General features: G+C 49.3%; 1 protein-coding gene across 42 annotated transcripts in view; it reads left to right on the top strand.

Moving 5' to 3' along the window:
• The window catches only part of BANP (BTG3 associated nuclear protein), a 129308-nt gene that overhangs the window by 23416 nt on the left and 83285 nt on the right, over positions 1-22607 (top strand). For 17 of the 42 annotated variants that reach the window (XM_016930341.4, XM_054668558.2, XM_016930348.4 and 14 more), the window contains 3 exons: positions 2461-2617; positions 8962-9053; positions 11965-12164. In XM_016930341.4, coding sequence (XP_016785830.2) covers positions 2461-2617; positions 8962-9053; positions 11965-12164 — 449 coding nt within the window. Of the gene's footprint in view, positions 1-2460; positions 2622-6367; positions 6622-8961; positions 9054-11964; positions 12165-22607 lie in introns of those variants that run through there. The other 25 variants (XM_054668560.2, XM_016930360.4, XM_016930350.4 and 22 more) reach the window with 6 other exon arrangements.

Here is a 22607-nt window from a genome sequence, read left to right on the forward strand (position 1 = left end):
ATGCTCAGAAGGGAGGCTTGGTTTAGAATCGTTTCTCTAATTTCAGTGTTTTGGGTTCTTTCCTGTGTTGTTTATAGGAAGTTTTAAAAATGCAGCAGCTTCTTTTCTCAGCTCTCTAGGCTCTGTTCTCCCCTCCCACCTTTAATTAGCTTTCATGTTCCTTTGTCTCTAGTTTCCATGCCCTGCACATTTTGTGTTCAATTCCAAGCCGTTTCTTTTCAATGTATTTGGCCTAAAAGGGAGCTTTGGATAATGCATTTTGAGAGGGCCTGGGGTCCAGAACACTCTGGCCTCTGGATCAGCCCTGCAGGCCCCTGTGTAGTTCTCCTGGTGGATCCAGCAGCTGCTGCTCTCGGCCCGGCTCCTGCTTCCCTTTGCTTCCTCCATCCTATGCCCGTGTGCCATGCTGACTTTGTGGCTTCCAGTGTCCCCATTTGCTTGTGTTTGGGGTTCTTGAGGAATATGCTGTCACCTCATTCTGTTGTCGGTGTTGACTTGGATTTTGGTTTTGCTGTCCTTGGAGCTTTGTGTGTCTGTATGGGAGGATTTAGGGAGATTAAACATCTGTCTCATTCCGTCTTTCCCAGCTGGACTTTTTAGAGGTTCAGCGCTTGTGCCTCTGAGGCTTTGTGTCTTCCCCTCCAGTTATTTGTCATCAGCTCTTTTTTTTTTGTTAAGGACAGTTAATTGATGTTTCCTCAGTTCATCTAATCTTCTGTAAAGTTATAATGTGGGAATAAAAACACCTTTGCTATTTTATTGATCGTATATTTGATCAGACATTTATGAAAAATATTGCCTTTACTCTATAAAGGAATATTTAAGACAGCACTTGGCTCCTTCTTCCACAAATTGTTATCCCCAAGAAATTCTAGAGCTGAGGCCGGGCGCGCTGGCTCATGCCTGTAATCCCAGCACCTTGGGAGGCCGAGGCAGGCGGATCACCTGAGGTCGGGAGTTCAAGACCAACCCGACCAACATGGAGAAACCCCGTCTCTACTAAAAATAGAAAATTAGCTGGGTGTGGTGGTGCATGCCTGTAATCCCAGCTACTCAGGAAGCTGAGGCAGGAAAATTGCTTGAACCCAGGAGGTGGAGGTAAGCCGAGATTGCGCCATTGCATTCCAGCCTGGGCAACAAGAGCAAAACTCCATCTCAAAAAAAAAAAAAAAGAAAGAAAGAAAGAAAAAAGAAAAAAATTCTAGAGTTGCCATTTAAGCTATAAAATTTAAATCTAGACAAAGGAGAGGAGGAACTGCATTATTTATTGGATTGAAGGACACGGGTGAGGTCTGCTTATGTAATTTCATTCCTGTTGGGACTTATCCATGAACAGAAGTTGTGAATAGACTCAAGAGTTGAAACCATGTGACCTGAAAACCTTACTTTTCCTTCTGCGATGGGGGTTGTGGTTAGGGACAGTGAACGGACTCTTCCTGATGAAGGGCGCTGTGCTGTACAGAGCTGGGCACAGGGTTTCTGCCCTCAGGAAGTGTGTAGTGTAGTTCAGGGAAGACAGTTTACTTTATACCATTTATGTGTCAATAATTAAAATATAAAGTATAATCTGATAAAAACATGATGGTCACATTCATTCCTCATTTCTACGGCATCCTATTTTGCAGTACTATATTTGGATCTGTGTGTCCATAGACCATAGTTTGAATGATGCAGCCTTATTTTTACTTTGGAAAATAAGTTCTCTTGAAGCCCAATCAGAGTGTCACAGGAGCTGGAGGAAAGCCCCTGACCTGTGTTTCAGACACTGTGCGAGGCTCGGGGACAGCCCCGCCCTGGACAGCACAGTTGTGGACAGGACAGATGTTTCCTCCTTGGTCATGGTGGCAGGATGCTGCTCGGGCTCAGGACAGAACCTGAGAGCAGAAAGAAAGCAGAACAGAGGTGCTGCCACTCCGCCAGGCCTGTGGAGTAGCAGAAACGGAGTATGGGTTGTAGTCTAGATGGAAGCGTGCAGCTGGGAGAGACTTGGGAGGAGAGATGGTGTATCACCACGGAGACCAGTGGTATGGGTGGGAAGGGATGCTTCTTTCTGGGTTGTGGTGAGTGTAGCAGGGCTGAGGCCCCTTGGGAGCAGGAAGCGACAGAGCGTTTGCTGTAGGCAGTCAGGCCCCACTGGAGACTTGGGCTGAGAGAGAGGACGTTTCCAAGCCAGTGTTGGGAAGGTGGCTTTGGAAGGGCATGAGGAACGCAGTGGAAACGGAGAGGCCCTGGGTGGCTCGTCCAGTGGTTAAGGAGAGAGGCAGCGGGTGGCGTTTTCAACTATTTGTTAATTTTCAAAGAAACTAACCTTTTAGGGGTTTGAGGCAAGAAGAACCCTGCATGTAAAACTCCACAGATGTTCGCGGCCTCTTGCATACACGTGCTCGGCTCGTGGTTTTCATAATTTCACGTGTAGCGATGGTTAATGTCCTCTCCTCCTCCTTTGCTTCTGTTTGGTAGGTGACCAAAAGCCAGCCCCACTGTGAGTTGAACTCTTTGGTGTTGACCGGCCACTCTCCTGTGCTCTGGATGATGTCGGAACACGACCTGGCCGATGTGGTTCAGATTGCAGTGGAAGACCTGAGCCCTGACCACCCAGGTACAGAGCTGTGGGACAGTAGGTGAAATATTATTCTCTTTATTCTTCAAAAACCAAAAGCTGCTCCAGTTATTTTCTTTCCTTTAAGCAGAAGAAAAAGTAATGCATGCTGCGTATGAAAAGTTTGAATCCTAGAGATGTGAACACTGTCGGCCCCTCCCTTCCCTCGCCCCTGCAGCCTCAGCCCCACGTCCCTTCTGGAGGGGGCCCTGTGACACTTTGTCTTGAGGGCCATCCCTGCTCCCACTCCTTGGGGGTGTGCGTGTGTTCTACACTCTCTCCCCTGCCGCGTCCCTGTGTGCGGCGTCATGGATCTTTACCATGTTGTGTGTGTAATCCCCTGTGTGCGGCGTCATGGAACCTTACCATGTTGTGTGTGTAATCCCCTGTGTGTGGCGTCCAGGATCCTTACCATGTTGTGTGTGTAATCCCCTGTGTGTGGCGTCATGGAACCTTCCCATGTTGTGTGTGTAATCCCCTGTGCGTGGTGTCATGGAACCTTACCATGTGGTGTGTGTAATCCCCTGTGCGTGGCGTCATGGAACCTTCCCATGTTGTGTGTGTAATCCCCTGTGCGTGGTGTCATGGAACCTTACCATGTTGTGTGTGTAATCCCCTGTGTGCGGCGTCATGGAACCTTACCATGTTGTGTGTGTAATCCCCTGTGTGTGGCGTCCAGGATCCTTACCATGTTGTGTGTGTAATCCCCTGTGTGTGGCGTCATGGAACCTTCCCATGTTGTGTGTGTAATCCCCTGTGTGTGGTGTCATGGAACCTTACCATGTGGTGTGTGTAATCCCCTGTGCGTGGCGTCATGGAACCTTCCCATGTTGTGTGTGTAATCCCCTGTGCGTGGTGTCATGGAACCTTACCATGTTGTGTGTGTAATCCCGTGTGTGCGGCGTCATGGAACCTTACCATGTTGTGTGTGTTATCCCCTGTGTGCGGCGTCCAGGATCCTTACCATGTTGTGTGTGTAATCCCCTGTGTGTGGCGTCATGGAACCTTACCATGTGGTGTGTGTAATCCCCTGTGCATGGCGTCATGGAACCTTCCCATGTTGTGTGTGTAATCCCCTGTGCGTGGTGTCATGGAACCTTACCATGTTGTGTGTGTAATCCCCTGTGTGCGGCGTCATGGAACCTTACCATGTTGTGTGTGTAATCCCCAGTGTGCGGCGTCATGGAACCTTACCATGTTGTGTGTGTAATCCCGTGTGTGGCGTCATGGAACCTTACATGTGGTGTGTGTAATCTCCTGTGTGTGGTGTCATGGAACCTTACCATGTGGTGTGTGTAATCCCCTGTGTGTGGTGTCATGGAACCTTACCATGTTGTGTGTGTAAGTCTGCTCTGTTAGCAGCTCTGCAGGATTCATTCACAGGTGCCCCCTCCACAGTTGACTCTTCTCTTTCAGAGGGCTCCTGGCATAGTCTGTCTGATTTTTCCTTTATACACAACCCTATAGGGAAGATCCTTGCATATATATCTTGGCAAATAGATAAGTTCCTAGAAGTAGAATTGCTACATGTGTTTAAATTTTTTTAAGACGGTGACAGGTTTTCTAGAAATGTTTTGCTAATTCTTCCACGGACAGTGCTTGAGAACAAGTTTTTTCTACACCTTTGCTAGGGCTGGTATCTTTTAAAAATGGTGTTAAAGGCACATGTCTACTTTGAAATCATAACTGTTTGTTTGTTTAAAGGAGACCCTTGAGAAATGAAACCCTAAATTTCAGGAACTTCATCTCTTCATCTGTGATAACACTTTGTCCACACTTATTGTTTTAAAAAGTTTTTTTTTTTTTTTTTTTTTTTTTGGCCATAAAGTAGTATATGTTTTATTGTTCTGTTAAGTTTGAAGTGACCAGCCCACCACAGTTAAGTCACTGAGTGTTTCAGTTGCCTGGTTATTCTTTCAGGAATGTTTGAATTGAAATGCTCACAATTTATTCCCCCAGAAGAGAGAATTTTCAGAAATCTCCTAAGAAAGTCTGATGTCCGTTCATATGATCTGTTTGCTTTGTTAGTCGAGAAAACTACCTTTGGAGACTAGTTGTAGCATGGAAGGGGAGGGCAGTAGAAATAGTTTTGGGGTGAGGTGAGCAGTCCCAGGGGAACACGAAGGCAGCGTTTCAGGAGTGCTGCTGGTTAGTTTTCCACACCATCATTGCACATTATTTTACAAATCCCTGTTTCTAGTTCAGAAGGCAAATGACAGTTTCTTTAGAAAACATAACACTGTAATCTTGTAAAATGAAAGTGTTCCAGTTACATCATTTTCGGTGATTTCAGAACCATTAAAGTTCTGACAGCCTACTTCCCCAATAAATCTCTCTTTGTAGACTGTGGTCCAAAGAAGGCTTAGAGAAATAATTTTGAATCTTGATTTTGTTCCAACTCTGTTCCTTAAATGCCTAAGAACTGCGATTTCTTGAGTATTTGTTAAAAGCCTACTGTGTCAGCCAGGCATGGTGGCTCATGCCTGTAATCCCAGCACCTTGGGAGGCTGAGGCGGGCGGATCACGATGTCAGGAGATTGAGACCATCCTGGCAAACACGGTGAAGTCTCTACTTAAAATACAAAAAAATACAAAAAATTAGCTGGGCGTGGTGGCGGGCGCCTGTAGTCCCAGCTGCTCAGGAGGCTGAGGCAGGAGAATGGCGTGAACCCGGGAGGCGGAGCTTGCAGTGAGCTGAGATCGCGCCACTGCACTCCAGGCTGGGCGACAGAGCGAGACTCCGTCTCAAAAAAAACAACAAAACCTACTGTGCACAGAGCTCCGAGGCCTGCCCCAGTACAAAGCCTGCAGTCTCTGACCCAGGAGAAGGTGTGCGCAGCTGCAGGTACCTTGATGTGTCAAGCACATTTGCATTCATAGTGGGTTTAAAGTACTTTCCTTGTCTCGAAAGTAGGCATCTAATAAAGTTTAACAGGATAGTCAAGAAAGTAGAAGAAATAAAAATTTCCCATAATTCTACTGGTTGTTGCAGCTTTTAAATTGTTGATGTGTATGTCTTTCCAGTTTTTCCTTATTTTTATTTAAAAGAAAGACTTCTAGGATCATCTGACTTGGCGTGTACCGACTATGGCTTGCGCTTACTCTACCTGTCTGAATGCAAAAATTGTGACTTGCATCAGGCCTGTCACTGCAGTTGATTGATTGTGATATCTTTATTTATTTATTTAAGACAGAGGTTTGCTCTGTTGCCAGGCTGGAGTGCAATGGCGTGATCTCGGCTCACTGCAACCTTTCTCTCCTGGATTCAAGCGATTCTCCTGCCTCAGCCTCCCAAGTAGCTGGGATTACAGGTGCCCACCACCATGCACGGCTAATTTTTGTATTTTCAGTAGAGACGGGGGTTTCACCATGTTGGCCAGGCTGGTCTCAAACTCCTGACCTCAGGTGATCCACTCACCTCGGCCTCCCAAAGTGCTGGGATTATAGGCGTGAGCCACTGCACCCAGCCTGATTGTGGTATCTTTAAAATGAACAAGGAGTTCTTTTGTCTAATTCTAAAAGTAAAGCATACAGAATTATAAAAAGCAACACATACCAAAAGCAGTACAAAGAAGAAAATAAATGTCACTTGCTGTCCCACTACCTGTGGAGTCATTACTGGAGTTACGGCACGCCTCTCTTCCGCCGTTAGGACGAAACTAGCTCTGTGACCCCAGAGAAGTCCCATAACCTTCCTGGACTTGTTTTCTTCTCAGCAAACTAAAAGGTTAGAGTAATGAGTACGAGGGTCTCTCTCTGTTCTTCCAGGCCTTGTGTGATGACCGGTTTCCAGTGAGAGTAAAGAGCCTTTGACTGAGGTCCTGAGAACCTTTGACTAACCACAGGCACTTGTAGGCATGGAGTTTTAAAAGTTTCATTAAGTGAGAATTCATCTGCAAAGGCTTAGGTGGAGATGGTTGATGCGCTCCTGCCTGTGAGGAGTCATGAGGCCGAAGGCAGAGCCGTGTGCTGTACTCAAGGGACACCCGCACCTCAGCCCCTGAGTAGCTGGGACTATCCAGGTTAATAGCTTAAAGTTTTTAACAGTAATACCAGTGTGTGACCAGTGTGTCATAGGTGCTGATAATCAAAACAGTCTCACCCTTAACACACTAAGTGACAGATCCCCAACCCTCCCAGGCACAGCTGAGACCAGCTGCCCCCATCACACAGCAAGCGTCAGGTGATCGTCACGGCTTCCCGCAGGATAAGTGACTCGGCCCCAGCTCAGGGCGGCCACAGTGTGGTCCCAACCTCCTTCCTTTTGTCTAAAACTGACTACAAAAACAATGTCAAAGATAACCTCAAAATCAAAGACCATAATCAGCCGACAGTGGTCCTTGGCTTTGGATGATTTCCCACCAGGTAGATCGGATTTGACTGCTTTTGCCTAGGACCTGTGAGAGGTACCTGTTAGAACTGCAGGACGATTCAGCATCTTTAAGTTTCAGAGTTTTGAGAGGAATCATCTAGTGTGTACAGGCTTAAAGGCATGGACAGTCTTTTTTGTTTTCCTGTTAAGATCTTCTTCGGAATGTCAATCTATGTAACACGTCTGAGGTGAGTTGCTTTGGTGGAGGTGGAGGCAGGGACCAGAGAGGCCTGTGCACTTGGCTTTCCTCTAGCACCTGGAGAATCTGAATGCCAGCCAGGAGTGCTTCACCCACATCGGTGGGCAGCCTTGTGTGTAAGGTGCTGGGAGGGTGGTCTGCTGTGGGGTGGGTGCTGTGACCTTGTTGGTGTCACAGTATAAACAGGTGTGAGTTGAGGCCCTTCCAGGAACAGCTTCCCGAACTAGGCGGCATTTGAGTGGGGCTGGACAGAAGGTTGTTAGATTTCCCTGGTGGAGGTGGCTGGAGGGTTGGCAGTACGGGAAGGGTTGGGGCACAGCACCAGCAGAGCGGGGCAGGTGTCATCTGGCCACAGTGAGGTCATCCTGCTTGGCTGTGGTGTTGGTGCCCTTGAAAGCAGATGGTGTGCCAAGGTGTGCATGTGCTGAAGGGCATTCCCAGCGGCCAGCATTCAGATTTCTGATTTTTTTCTATCAGAAGTGTTACAGTAAGCATGCTCGTATGTATGCATGTATATAATATCTATTCTTATATACTGGCATTCATTTTTGTAAATAGTCACACACTGGTATTACTGTTAAAAACTTAAAGCTATTAACCTGGATAGTCCCAGCTGCTTGGGCTGAGGTGGGGGATCCCTTGAGTACAGGAGTTTGAGTCCAGCCTGGGTGACATAGCAAGACCTCATCTCTTCAAAAACAAAAACCAAACAAAACGATTAATATTAACCCAGAGTCCATATTTGTTGCTCAGTGAAGAGGAAGGCTGCAGACAAACCTGTTGATGAGGCAGATGGTCTCGCACCTCCCACATGTTTGCCGCTTGTTTATCTCAGTGTGTGAGCATGTAGAGTAGAGCGCGGTAGGAGTGCACTAGACAGTTCACACTGTCATTTCAGGCAAGGAAATGAGAAGAAAAAACACTTGTGGCACAATGTACAATCTTTAACAAGAACTGTTGACCTTGAACTTCTATCTATAATTGCAAATGTGTAAATTTTTAAAAATTGACTAGGTCTAAGGAAAAGGACTAGAAGGGTCACAGACAGATAGAAATGTGATTTGCAGAGATGAGGCAATTGTGGCCAATTTTGGTCTTTGATTTTGAGGTTATCTTTGACATTGTTTTTGTAGTCAGTTTTAGGGAAAAGGAAGGAGGTTGGGACCACACTGTGGCCGCCCTGAGCCGGGGCCGAGTCGCTTATCCTGCGGGAAGCCGTGACGATCACCTGACGCTTGCTGTGTGATGGGGGCAGCTGGTCTCAGCTGTGCCTGGGAGGGTTGGGGTTCTGTCACTTAGTGTGTTAAGGGTGAGACTGTTTTGATTATCAGCACCTATGACAATGTGATAGTCAGTGTATTTTTTCCCCTTTTAGTTCTGGACCTGCAGATAGAGTGGCTTTGATTTTGGAATGAGGTGACCAACAGATAAAACTTTATTTTAAAGTTGGGAAGAAATCATTATTATTGATTGGGTTTTATCGTGGGTTTTCTCAAACCAAACAGGGCAGCCCCACAGAGCATTGAGTCAGAAGTCAGAAGCTTGCAGGTTTGGAGTTAGGACTGACTCAGTGGCACATTAATTACCCAGTGTCTGGGCTTTTCTTGGGATTAAGGAGTTATCCTATTTTTCTGCCTGACTGAGAATAAGTTTAAAAAGGTGAAATATGAAATAGGTTCTGCTGTTTCTCATTCAACCTTAAGGTGTCAGCACTGTTTACTATCTTAATGTTAAAATAATTCTGTAAAACTTTTCATGTTAAACATTTTTTTTCTCTGTCACTGATTTCAGTTGTTTTGGAGAATCATGTAGTGACAGATGAAGATGAACCTGCTTTGAAACGCCAGCGACTAGAAATCAATTGCCAGGATCCATCTATAAAGGTAAAAATCTGACTGTTCTGTGATGTGTAGTGCATTGCAGATTTCAAGGGCTGCTATAACAAATCACCATCAATGGGATGGCTTAAAAATGTAGCCTCTCAGCTGTGGAGGCCAGAGATCCAAAACCAAGATGCAGGCAGGGTCTCGCTCCCTCCAAAGGTTCTAGAAGGTGGATCCTTCCTGCCTCTTCCAGCTTCTAGTGGCTCCGGCCCTGCCTCAGCTTGTGGGGCTCCTTCCAGCTGTGCCTTCCTCTTCATGTTGCGGCCGCCTCTGTGTGTCTGTGACTGTTTCCCCTTCTCTCCTCTAGTAAGGACTTGTCATTGGATTTAAGGCCCACCCTAATCCAGGTTGATCTCATTGACTAAATTACATCTACACACACCCAAAGAGTTTCTACATTACATCTGCACAGTTTCCAAAGAGACCACATGGGTAGGTTCTGGCGGTTAGGATGTGGATATATCACTTTAGGATGTGGCTATATCACCAGGCAGCCCGCTACAGAAGAGTGTGAGCCATTTTTTCTCTTGAAGAGCACAAAGAGTAAGAATTGTTTACCTTGAGATGCTGCTGAAGGAGGCATCTTCCCACACACCTGCAGGCCCATTTTGGATGGAAGGAAAGTGAACTTTCTACCAGTGATGAATGACTTCTGTGTCTGCCATTTAAGTCACTTAGATTCTAAAGTTTACTAGATGGGGTTCTTGGGAACTGCTCATTCAGTGAATTATTTTTGGATCTTTGAATTTGCTTGGTTGGTTCCAGTGTGTGCAGAGTCACCGAGGTAAATATCGGCACATGTGAGAAGGTTATGAGAGCAACACAAAACCAAAGTCACTTTTCATATAATTCTTCTACTTACACAGGGTGTCTATTTGGTAATATTTAATTTGTTTTGTTAACAAGGAGAAGCAGTGTAAATGTGTATGAAAAACTTACAAATAAATTGACTGTAAAATGCCTGTTTCCAACCAATGGATAGGATGTGGCTCTGTTAGTAAACACTGCGTTATCATTCCCTAAATAAAACGCAGCTCTGATTTTATCACAGAACACACATCTGTTGCACATAGCACGGAGATGTATAAAGTGGGCATGGGAGTGGCCCTGCCTTCCTCCTTGTCCCACTGTTGAGAAGAGGGTGGGCCCCCGGTTGAATGTGACTTGCGTAGAGTCGTGTGCGTGGCTCTAGGTTGTTTTATTGGTATATAAGAGTGATTTTTCTCAAAACCCCAGGCAGAATCATTTGTAATTCAGAATTAAAATAACATGGGTATACTGTGTAAAGAATTTGAGAGCCAAACATTTGATGTTCTCCGGTTGTTGAAAATAGCAGGGTTATCAGTGGCCATTCAGGGATTCAGCCACCTATGTTGCTTTTCAAGACGATGCCTGTTTGTCATGCCGTGGACCGTGCCTCCTTTGTAGATAAGCTGATTGAGAGTCCACCTGACGCCATCGCTCCTTCCCTCTCTCACACGCGCCTTCAACAGAGAGTAGTCAGTCAGGGAGGGTGAGTTTCAGTTGGTTTCTTTAGCTCCTGTCTATATCAGCGCCCAGTGGTGAATCTTGCCAGGAGAGGTGGTGACCTGAGAAAAGGCGAGTTGTTGGGCAATATGTGGATTTTCCCTCCTGAAGCGCTGTCCCTGCCACTATGTACACCAGGTTTCCATGCCAGCTACATGATGTATGATATCACTGCAGTTTTGATATTCTGCAGATTCCCTTGAGATCAGAAAGGAGAGTGGGCATAAGCAGTGGTGTAGGTCAGCTGCAGTTAGTGGGAAAGCCGTTCCAGCTCCAATGTGGGCCGGCCTCCCGCTCCCCTGTCAATGTGGGCCGGCGTCCCGCTCCCCTGTGCTGCGAGCTCCACGGCCAGCTCTCAGTGGCCGCCTCAGTGCCACCCCTGCTGTCCCGAGCCTACCTCCCCCTTCCTTCTGATGTGCACACTTTGGACCCCACGCTCTTTAGGTCATGCGCAGGAAAGGAGAGAGAAAAGACGAAACAAATTCTGTGCTGTTTTCAGCTGTTGATTCTTAAGGCAGGTGCCAGCCTTCCTGAATACTAAGCAGGGCTGGTGGGCGCTCCCCCAACCTGTCCCTCCCTAGACCTGAAGGAGTGTCCTTCTGTCTGCTGTTGAGACCTGGTGGAGGGCGTCTCTTTTGCATAGTGCAATTCCTGTGTGATTAACACGTTTCCACGTGTGCTCACGGTGGCTCCTGGCTGGGATGGCAGCTGGGGAAATGAAGTTCTTCCCTTTCTGGTTTGTGTGTTTCTCTGTTTCGTGGGTTTGGAGTCCGGCACGTCACTGCTCACTGTGGTTCCTTGGAGTTAGGAATCCGGAGGAGACTCAGCCGGAAAGGTCAGACGTGGAGCCCGGCTTTGCCAACCACTAGGTGGCAAGCTTGCCGCTCAAGAGCCCCACGGGAGCCTCAGGACCAAATCGCAAGTCAGGGCCACAGGGGATCCAGTCACCCTTTCCTATTAGGCAGCAGGGTGTGAGGTGAATGTGCATGGCCTGTGGCTTTTATGCTGTTTTGATGTTAGGTGTAATCTGTTTTTATTGTTGAGAAGATTTGACTAGTTTTATGTGTAAATTTACTGATTAATAATAACATATTAAAGTACATTTTTAAAATTAAATGGGCTTAACCAAGAATTGCAACTGCACGTAGAAGTGAAACCATGACTAAATCATCACATTTGAAACAGGACGTGTGACTCGTGTGTAAAATGTGAACTTGTTACTCACATGTTTCTGGCTCGTAGCTCAGGAGCTAGTTCCAGTGTGGGGATTGTTCTGTCTGAATAGATAGAGTTGAGATCAGGAAATAGCTGTTTGGTGTTTCTTGGGGTTGTCTTCTTACAGTTCAGGAGACCCTTCCTAAAGCCGGTCTTTTTTCACTTCCAGTCATTCCTGTATTCCATCAACCAGACAATCTGCTTGCGGTTGGATAGCATTGAAGCCAAATTGCAAGCCCTGGAGGCTACTTGTAAATCCTTAGAAGAAAAGCTGGATCTGGTCACGAACAAGCAGCACAGCCCCATCCAGGTTCCCATGGTGGCCGGCTCCCCTCTCGGGGCAACCCAGACGTGCAACAAAGTGCGATGGTAAGAACAGACCAGGGTGCCGGGGCCTTCAGGTCACTTGGGGAGAAGCGCGTCACCTCCTCGCCCAGGCCCGCAGCTTAGTGGCGCAGTTTGCTGGAGATGCGCGGTGTCTGCCTCAGCAGTCTCAGCAGTTTCTAACTAAAGCTGACTTTTAGTTAGACCGAAACCGAACACACGGCATCCTGCCAGGGTGACCTGAAGTCATCCTCAGCTTTCCTTTCCACATAAAGCCGGCCCATGCACCTTTTCTTTGGAACTAACCCACCAGATCTTAGAAGATGTACACGTGCTTCTTTCCTTTTTCCTACTCTACCTGGCTAGTCTTGACATATGTTTTTCTTCGTATGTGGTGTTTATACATTCACATGAATGTATCAAACTTTTCATTCAAATCTGCAGTTTTTATTTTGCTTATTTTTAAAAAGTAGAGTCTAATGAGTCTAATCTTAGAAAGCTGTGTGGTAGTTTGCGAACTGTTTGAGTAGAAGCTTTATGATGTCTTAGAAAGTCTCGGACCTGCTTGGTGTCCACTCATCCGAGGCTTCCCGTCAGATGTTCCAGCCGACAGCTCGTGCTGAAGCGCAGGCTCTGGTGTCGCTAGCCTTCCCCACGCCTGGCCAGAAAGAAGTCCTGCTTGAGGCAGTGGACACGGCACGGCTTTGTGCTTGACGAGGGGCCTTTTGACTGAGCGCTACTCACTTCAGGTTCCCTGGCCTGGCTGTAGCCTTCTGCCCGGTGTGTCTGGGAGGAGAGAGAATGGTGGGACAGCAGCGGGGGCGCCGGGGAGGACATGTGGACGCCGAGGAATGGGAGCCGCAACAAGCCTGGAAGGACTGTTGTGACCTTGCTGCCCGTGTGTGCTGGTGGCTGGCGCTGGGTTAGGTGCTTTGTGGGCCTCGCCAGGGGGTGTGGGAAGTCTGGCGGCAGCTCTGCATGACAGCTGCTCTGCTGGCCGAAGCAGTGGTGCCTTTTTGAACTCTCGGGTGTGCCGGGGCTTTTGGAAACGCTACCCGGCCATCTTCCGAGCTCCGCTGCTGGTGGTGGAGTTGGCATCTCAGTTCGCAGGTGGGAGCTGGGGATCGTTCAACGTGTTACTCTGAGATGGGGGCCTTCGCCCTGCACAAATGCTGTCACTCACGTGTCTCCCCCCAGCAGGAGTTTGTTTACCGTGTCCTCTGTGCAGGGACGCTGTTGGGCTCCCAGGTCAGGTGTGCAAAGCTGTTGGACCCAATGCCTTTTTTTTTTAGGATGGTTTTTTGGGGTAATGTCCTCTTACCCTAAAATGCAGTTCTTAGAAAATATAATTTATGTTTCAAAAAAAAAAAGAAAATGTAATTTATAACTTATAGTTATTAGACTGCCCTAGCTATAGAGAATGAATGTGATAGTATTGTGTAATAAGACAACACATTTCAACATGATGATGGTTGGCCGTGAAAAAGCCGGACGTCCCATCTGGTGTGTTGCGTCCTGGTGACCGGGGGGCGGTCCCTGCAGACGGACCCAGGTGTGACACTGGGAGTTCAGCCCCCAGCTGGTGATGGAATATTACAGAATGGTGAGCAGTTCCTAATGAACTTTCACATAAAGCAAAGTATAATTTTTTCTAGACTTGTAATAGTTGAATTCATGGAAAATTCAAGTCATAGTAAGACTGTGCAAAAATGTTTTGTGTGTAAATGTTGAATAGAGTAAGATTCTGAGTTCCGAGAGTTAGAAGCATGTTTTCCACTCATGAAGTTCTGGTTCATTGTAAGTTTTGTGTGTGGAGAGTTTTTGTTGGGTGAGACTGTCTCGCTCATTGAAGGACGTCTCAACCTCCCTTACCTCTGCCTGCCAAATTCCAGTACTCTCTGAATCTTGACCACCAAAGATGTCCCACGGGATCTCAAAGCACCCCTGGGCACCTGCATTGAGAACCACTGTTCTAAGGAATTAAACACAAGGATGAACGAACCTCTCCTGCCCCCGGAGCCTTGCGTGCTGGCGGACGGCTGCCCATCACGTGTCACTTGTCACGTTGTGCCAGTGCTGGGCAGGTCATTGTCACCACTTGGGAAAAGTGTTGACAAAATTGGTCGTTAGATTCCACCACTGACAATGTGTGATGGGGGAGAAGTTCCTCTGTGAAGAACTCCAAAGGCTGAGTGTGGTTTCTGTCGTGGGTTGGCCTTGAGGGTGCCTTGCTTGGATTCCATCTGCACAGGGCGGAGCTTGGGCCTCCGACTGTCACAGTTGCCCTGACAGACACTGAGGTGACCTTGGCCAAGTCACGCATTCATTCCCATCTGAGTTTCTAGTTTAAGATAAGAGGAAGAGGACCTGGAGCTCCTCTGGGGCTGCTTTGGCCCAGGGTCCTCCTGCTTTCTGAGGGTAACAGTGTCTGTGCTCATGAAAACATGTGATGTTAGTCACAGACCTGCCGTGGCAGAAATCCCCCATGCTTCCCTCTGCTGGGGGCAGATGGTATCATTCACAGACCTGCGGTGGTTGTCTGTCTACTTGTCAACAAGCAGTGAAATAAGAGTAAAGTTGCCTAATACTGACTCAGATGCACGATCCAGTTAACCCAGATGTGTGAGATCTTCGGTTTGAAAGAACTGTATTGGCAAGGCAAAATCAACCTATTGTAGAATATATTTATTGTATATCAGCATGGGGATTATTAATATTGCTAATAAAACCATTATTTGTAAAAATTAAGATTAATAGAAGAATCGTTCTTCTATTTTCCCATAGTTTTAAATAGGATAAAAGTATATTCTATTTAAAATCCTATTTAAAATATATCCTATTCAGAATTACAAGAAAATGTAAGAATGGTTTCTTTTTTTTTTGAGACTCCGCTCGGCCACCCAGGCTGGAGTGCAGTGGCGCGATCTTGGCTCACTGCAACCTCTGCCTCCCAGGCTCAAGCAATTCTCCTGCCTCATCCTCCTAAGTAGCTGGGATTACAGGCATGCACCATGCCACCTGGCTAATTTTTGTAATTTTAGAAGAGACAGGGTTTCGCCACATTAGCCAGGCTGGTCTTGAACTCTTGACCTTAGGTGATCTGCCTGCCTCGGCCTCCCAAAGTGCTGGGATTACAGGTGTGAGCCACCACGCCTAGTGGAGTGATTTCCTTTCATAGTTAAGTTTTAAATGTGGTATATTTGAATGAATATTTTAAATTTGAATATTTTAAAGGAGGAGGCTGGGTGCGATGGCTCACACCTATAATTCCAGCACTTTGGAAGGCCAAGATGGAAGGATCACTTGAACCCAAGAGTTCCAGACCAGCGTGGGCAACATAGTGAGACCCCCATCTGTACAAAAAAATAAAAAATATTAGCTGGGCACAGCGGCACCCGCCTGTAATCTCTTAGGAGGCTGAGGTGGGAGGATTGCTTGAGCCTGAGAGGGTGAGACTATGGTGAGCTGTGACTCTGCCACTGTACTCCAGGCTGAGCGAGACCCTAACTCAAAAAAAAAAAAAAAAAAAAAAAAAAAGGATGTTATTATGTCTGACATTTCTTTCCATGTAAGTTCTTTTTAAAAGGCAGTCTCACTCTGTGATGCAGGCTGGAGTACAGTGGTGCAATCTTGGCTCACTGCAACCTCTGCCTCCTGGATTCAAGCGATTCTCCCACCTCAGCCTCCCGAGTGGCTGGAACTGTAGGTGCATGCTACTATGCTTGGCTAATTTTTGTTTTTGATAGAGATGAGGTTTTGCCATGTTGTACAGGCTGGTATCTTTCCATATAAGTCCTGAAAATTAGAAATAAAAATTGCCAACAGTTGAAAGCTGTTGACAGAAAATTGTAGGGGAGAAATAACAGATAAGAACGTAATCCCAGTATGTCAATGAAAAAAAGTATGTTTAAATTAGAAAGTTACTAATTTGTGAACACATATGAATGAATAAGAATTATCTGTCTAAAATTGGGCAGTGGAACATTGAAAAGGAAAAGTCTCCAAAGTTAAAAATTGATTAGCATTCTGAATAATAAGGTGCTTCTGTGGATTATTTATTTTGGGACTCAGATATTTTGAGATGGAGTCTCGCTCTGTTGCCCAGGCTAGAGTGCAATGGCATGATCTTGGCTCACTGCAACCTCTGCCTCCCAGGTTCTAGTGATTCTCCTGCTTCAGCCTCCTGAGTAGCTGGGATTACGGGTGCAGGCCACCACGCCTGGCTAATTTTTTTTTTTTTTTTAATTAGAGATGGGGTTTCACCATGTTTGTCAGTCTGATCTCAAACTCCTGACCTCATGATCCACCCGCCTCGGCCTCCCAAAGTGCTGGGATTACGGGTGTGAGCCACCGCCCCCGGCCGGGACTCAAATATTTTGAATGAAGATTAGAAGTATGTAAGTCACAGATAGTATTACCTCCAAATCATATGCTGTTAAAATAGCCCGGGGTTCCCAGGGCTCACTCCTTGCTGTGAGGGATTAGCTGGGAAGTCCGAGTGTAATCTTACAGCACAGATGCAGACACCTTAAGGGGCTCTGAGTTGTGACGAGGCCCCCGGAGAGAGTGCGAGAAGCTGCCCCCTGCGGTATCACTTGCCCTTCTGTTTAGAGCGGCTGCATCTGCTCAGAGCCAGCCCAACCCTCAAGGGCGGGCACAGCCTTGCAGCAGCAGGGGCGTCACTAAGGCCCCCTCTCTGTGTGTTGAAATCACCCCACCTGTTGGTTCTTTCTCATTAAAACTGACTGGTCTGTACTATCAGTGCTGAGAGCTGATTATTCTTTCCTTTCACTCTCTGGAACACAAGAAGGCAGTGGAGTACTGCTTGCCTTGCTTGGCATTTTGGATCCAGGTTTTTGGGTTCTACACCTGAATGAGATTCTTTAAATAACTTCGAGAACAAAGAAAAGAAAAAGAAAGCCCCTCTTATTTGAAGCTAAAGTTGAATCATTGTAATAAAAATGCGAGTCACCTGGATGGGCCTCATCCAACAGTCGTCATCGACTTGGGGACAAGAAAAATGGTCTTTTAAGTTTTGTAGGTAGGGGCTTATTTTCTTCCTGCAGGTGCGCCATCAGTTTGGATTTTGCTTCATTGTAATTTTGGTGTAGTGACCCAAGGTTTTAACTTTAAAGATGTTTGGGCCTGTCCTTTGAATGCTAGTGTGGACAGTTCGGTTGGGGCATTCGTTATGTCACATGGTCTGCAGGGATCCAGGGCACGCACATGCTCACATTTATATAGGTAAATGTTAACATCCTTTGTCTGTACTTCGAAGCTGGACAGAGATAGTGGTGTAAACAGGATGCAGCAGAGCGTGGAGTGTTGCCCGTCAGGGGATGCAGGCCCGCGTGGCTGCGCACATCCAGGACACAGGACACAGGGCGACAGGGGATGCAGGCCCGCGTGGCTGCGCGCATCCAGGACACAGGGTGGGCGACAGGGGATGCAGGCCCGCGTGGCTGTGCACATCCAGGACACAGGGCGGGTGACGGGGGATGCAGGCCCGCGTGGCTGTGCATATCCAGGACACAGGACACAGGGCGGGCGACGGGGGATGCAGGCCCGCGTGGCTGTGCATATCCAGGACACAGGACACAGGGTGGGCGACGGGGGATGCAGGCCGGCGTGGCTGTGCATATCCAGGACACAGGACACAGGGCGGGTGACGGGGGATGCAGGCCCGCGTGGCTGCACGCATCCAGGACACAGGACACAGGGCGGGCGACGGGGGATGCAGGCCCTCGTGGCTGTGCACATCCAGGACACAGGGTGGGTGACGGGGGATGCAGGCCTGCGTGGCTGCGCGCATCCAGGACACAGGACACAGGGCGGGCGACGGGGGATGCAGGCCCGCGTGGCTGTGCATATCCAGGACACAGGACACAGGGCAGGCGACGGGGGATGCAGGCCCGCGTGGCTGCGCACATCCAGGACACAGGACACAGGGCGGGCGACAGGGGATGCAGGCCCTCGTGGCTGTGCGCATCCAGGACACAGGACACAGGACACAGGGCGGGCGACAGGGGATGCAGGCCCGCGTGGCTGTGCACATCCAGGACACAGGACACAGGGCGGGCGACGGGGGATGCAGGCCCGCGTGGCTGCGCACATCCAGGACACAGGACACAGGGCGGGCGACGGGGGATGCAGGCCCGCGTGGCTGCGCACATCCAGGACACAGGACACAGGGCGGGCGACGGGGGATGCAGGCTCGCGTGGCTGCGCGCATCCAGGACACAGGACACAGGGCGGGCGACGGGGGATGCAGGCCCTCGTGGCTGCGCACATCCAGGACACAGGGCGGGCGACAGGGGATGCAGGCCCGCGTGGCTGCGCACATCCAGGACACAGGGCGGGCGACAGGGGATGCAGGCCCGCGTGGCTGCGCACATCCAGGACACAGGACACAGGGCGGGCGACAGGGGATGCAGGCCCGCGTGGCTGCGCACATCCAGGACACAGGGCGGGTGACGGGGGATGCAGGCCCGCGTGGCTGCGCACATCCAGGACACAGGACACAGGGCAGGCGACGGGATGCAGGCCCGCGTGGCTGCGCACATCCAGGACACAGGACACAGGGCACAGGGCGGGTGACGGGGGATGCAGGCCTGCGTGGCTGCGCACATCCAGGACACAGGACACAGGACACAGGGCGAGTGACGGGGGATGCAGGCCCGCGTGGCTGCGCACATCCAGGACACAGGACACAGGGCGGGCGACAGGGGATGCAGGCCCTCGTGGCTGTGCGCATCCAGGACACAGGACACAGGACACAGGGCGGGCGACAGGGGATGCAGGCCCGCGTGGCTGTGCACATCCAGGACACAGGACACAGGGCGGGCGACGGGGGATGCAGGCCCGCGTGGCTGCGCACATCCAGGACACAGGACACAGGGCGGGCGACGGGGGATGCAGGCCCGCGTGGCTGCGCACATCCAGGACACAGGACACAGGGCGGGCGACGGGGGATGCAGGCCCGCGTGGCTGCGCACATCCAGGACACAGGACACAGGGCGGGCGACGGGGGATGCAGGCTCGCGTGGCTGCGCGCATCCAGGACACAGGACACAGGGCGGGCGACGGGGGATGCAGGCCCTCGTGGCTGCGCACATCCAGGACACAGGGCGGGCGACAGGGGATGCAGGCCCGCGTGGCTGCGCACATCCAGGACACAGGGCGGGCGACAGGGGATGCAGGCCCGCGTGGCTGCGCACATCCAGGACACAGGACACAGGGCGGGCGACAGGGGATGCAGGCCCGCGTGGCTGCGCACATCCAGGACACAGGGCGGGTGACGGGGGATGCAGGCCCGCGTGGCTGCGCACATCCAGGACACAGGACACAGGGCAGGCGACGGGATGCAGGCCCGCGTGGCTGCGCACATCCAGGACACAGGACACAGGGCACAGGGCGGGTGACGGGGGATGCAGGCCTGCGTGGCTGCGCACATCCAGGACACAGGACACAGGACACAGGGCGGGTGACGGGGGATGCAGGCCCTCGTGGCTGCGCACATCCAGGACACAGGACACAGGGCGGGCGACGGGGGATGCAGGCCTGCGTGGCTGTGCACATCCAGGACACAGGACACAGGGCGGGTGACGGGGGATGCAGGCCCGCGTGGCTGCGCACATCCAGGACACAGGACACAGGGCGGGCGACGGGGGATGCAGGCCCTCGTGGCTGCGCACATCCAGGACACAGGACACAGGGCGGGCGACGGGGGATGCAGGCCCGCGTGGCTGCGCACATCCAGGACACAGGACACAGGGCGGGTGACGGGGGATGCAGGCCCTCGTGGCTGTGCGCATCCAGGACACAGGGCACAGGGCGGGTGACGGGGGATGCAGGCCCGCGTGGCTGCGCACATCCAGGACACAGGACACAGGACACAGGGCGGGTGATGGGGGATGCAGGCCCTCGTGGCTGCGCACATCCAGGACACAGGACACAGGGCGGGTGACGGGGGATGCAGGCCCTCGTGGCTGCGTGCATCCAGGACACAGGGCACAGGGCGGGTGACGGGGGATGCAGGCCCTCGTGGCTGCGTGCATCCAGGACACAGGGCACAGGGCGGGTGACGGGGGATGCAGGCCCGCGTGGCTGCGCACATCCAGGACACAGGGCAAAGGGCGGGTGACGGGGGATGCAGGCCCGCGTGGCTGCGCGCATCCAGGACACAGGACACAGGACACAGGGCGGGTGACAGGGGATGCAGGCCCTCGTGGCTGCTCACATCCAGGACACAGGACACAGGGCGGGTGACGGGGGATGCAGGCCCGCGTGGCTGCACACATCCAGGACACAGGACACAGGGCGCGTGACGGGGGATGCAGGCCCTCGTGGCTGCGCACATCCAGGACACAGGACACAGGGCGCGTGACGGGGGATGCAGGCCCGCGTGGCTGCGCATCCAGGACACAGGACACAGGGCGGGTGACGGGGGATGCAGGCCCTCGTGGCTGTGCGCATCCAGGACACAGGACACAGGGTGGGCGACGGGGGATGCAGGCCCGCGTGGCTGCGCGCATCCAGGACACAGGGCAGGTGACAGGGCTCTGTGTGCCCAGCACACCTGTGGAGTTGGCTGCTGGGCAGCTCAGACAGCAGCTCACAGCCCCGGATTTTCTGCTTTGTTTTCATTAACTGAACATACTGACTCGAAAAATTATTTTTAAAAATGAAAAGCTAATTTTATTTTAGTTTATTTTAATTTAAAAATAGATTTTAAAATCTGCTTTTTAAAGTCATAGATGTTTATCTTTAAGAACATTAAACAATTAAAGAACTAGCATGTTTCTACAATTTTACAACAATTATAAACCATAGGCTTCTGTATAAGACTAGTTCTGGAAATTTTTAAAACTGTGATTTCTTTTACAGTGTGTCTTCCAGAGATGTGTCATATAAGACTCAATGAAGGAGAAATTTTTCTTTTCCTCAGAACTGACTGTTGACCCGTGGATAATTGAATATTTGTTGTGGTGTTATGTAGAGCTAGGCCTCATTCTGAGCATCTCTGTTCTGGCACAGGAGCACAAGAGGTCTTGGCCAGGGTAAACCAGTTTTTTCAGTTTTGGGTCATTGACATTCTCAGTCAAAATTATAGCATTTCATAGGCTTTAGAATCTGACAAACTCAAGGGAGAGCTGCGTGAATTGTGAAGAAATGGTTTGGTCTCAGCTAAGATGGTTTTGTTTAATTCTTTTCTTATTTAATATTGAATTTTGGTTGCTTTCGTTTAATTTCGTGTACATGTGGTTTCTCTTCCTGACTGGTCTATACTACCTTGCACTGCTGCATACTTTTGTTTTGTTTTGTTTTTTGAGATGGAGTCTCCCTCTGTCGCCCAGGCTGGAGTGCAGTGGCGCGATCTCGGCTCACTGCAACCTCCGCCTCCGAGGTTCACGCCATTCTCCTGCTTCAGCCTCCCCACTAGCTGGGACTACAGGCGCCCGCCACCATGCCCGGCTAATTTTTTGGATTTTTAGTAGAGACGGGGTTTCACCGTGTTAGCCAGGATGGTCTCGATCTCCTGACCTCATGATCTGCCTGCCTCGGCCTCCCAAAGTATTGGGATTACAGGCGTGCGCCACTGCGCCCAGCCAGCTGCATACTTTAAGTGACCTAATAGTGACACCCTCTACATGCTAGGGCTGAGTACTAGCCAAAGAAAACATACAGTTTACATACCTGCAACTTCGGGAATTATTCACATAATCGTATGATACAGTTTACATACATACAACTTCGGGAATTATTAACATAATCATATGCTTTAGAGATACAATCTAATAACCAAACTAACGAGAAACATAAATTTAAATGTTGTAATGATTATGCACATTCTAATAATTTGGAGCACTTCTCTAGTTTTAGAATAACTCAGAACTCATTGATTGGCATCGTATTGAATCTGTAGATCAATTTGGGGGAAGTGCCAACTTAACAGTATTGAGTATTCTGATTCATGAACATGGTATGTCTCTCCATTTATGGAGGTCTTTAATTTCTCTTAGCAGTGTTATACAGTTTTCAGTGTTCAGCTTCTGTGCATATTTTGTTACATTTATCTCTGAGTACTTCATACTTACAGATGCTATCATAAATGGTATTGTATTTTAAATTTCAGTATCCAGTTGTTCATTGGAAGGATGTAGCAGTACAATAGATTTTTCTTTACTGACCTTTATCCTGTGTCATTTCTAAATGAACTTGTTTTAGATTTTCTGTAGGATTTTTAAAAAATATGCATAATTATGTTACCTTTAAACAGAATTTTGCTTCTTCCTATAGAATTTCTATACCGTCTCTTACTTTAATGTGCTGGCCATGATCTTTATTTCAGTGTATTTTCTTTATAAAAATATTTTTGCCTTATTCCTGATCTTTGAGTGAAAGCATCCAGCATTTCACCATTAAGTCTGATGTTACCAGTACATTTTTCCCAGATGTTCTTAATCAGGTTGAAGAAGTTTCCTTCTA

Source organism: Pan troglodytes, chromosome 18 (genome assembly GCF_028858775.2).
Source record: "Pan troglodytes isolate AG18354 chromosome 18, NHGRI_mPanTro3-v2.0_pri, whole genome shotgun sequence".
NCBI lineage: Eukaryota > Metazoa > Chordata > Mammalia > Primates > Hominidae > Pan > Pan troglodytes.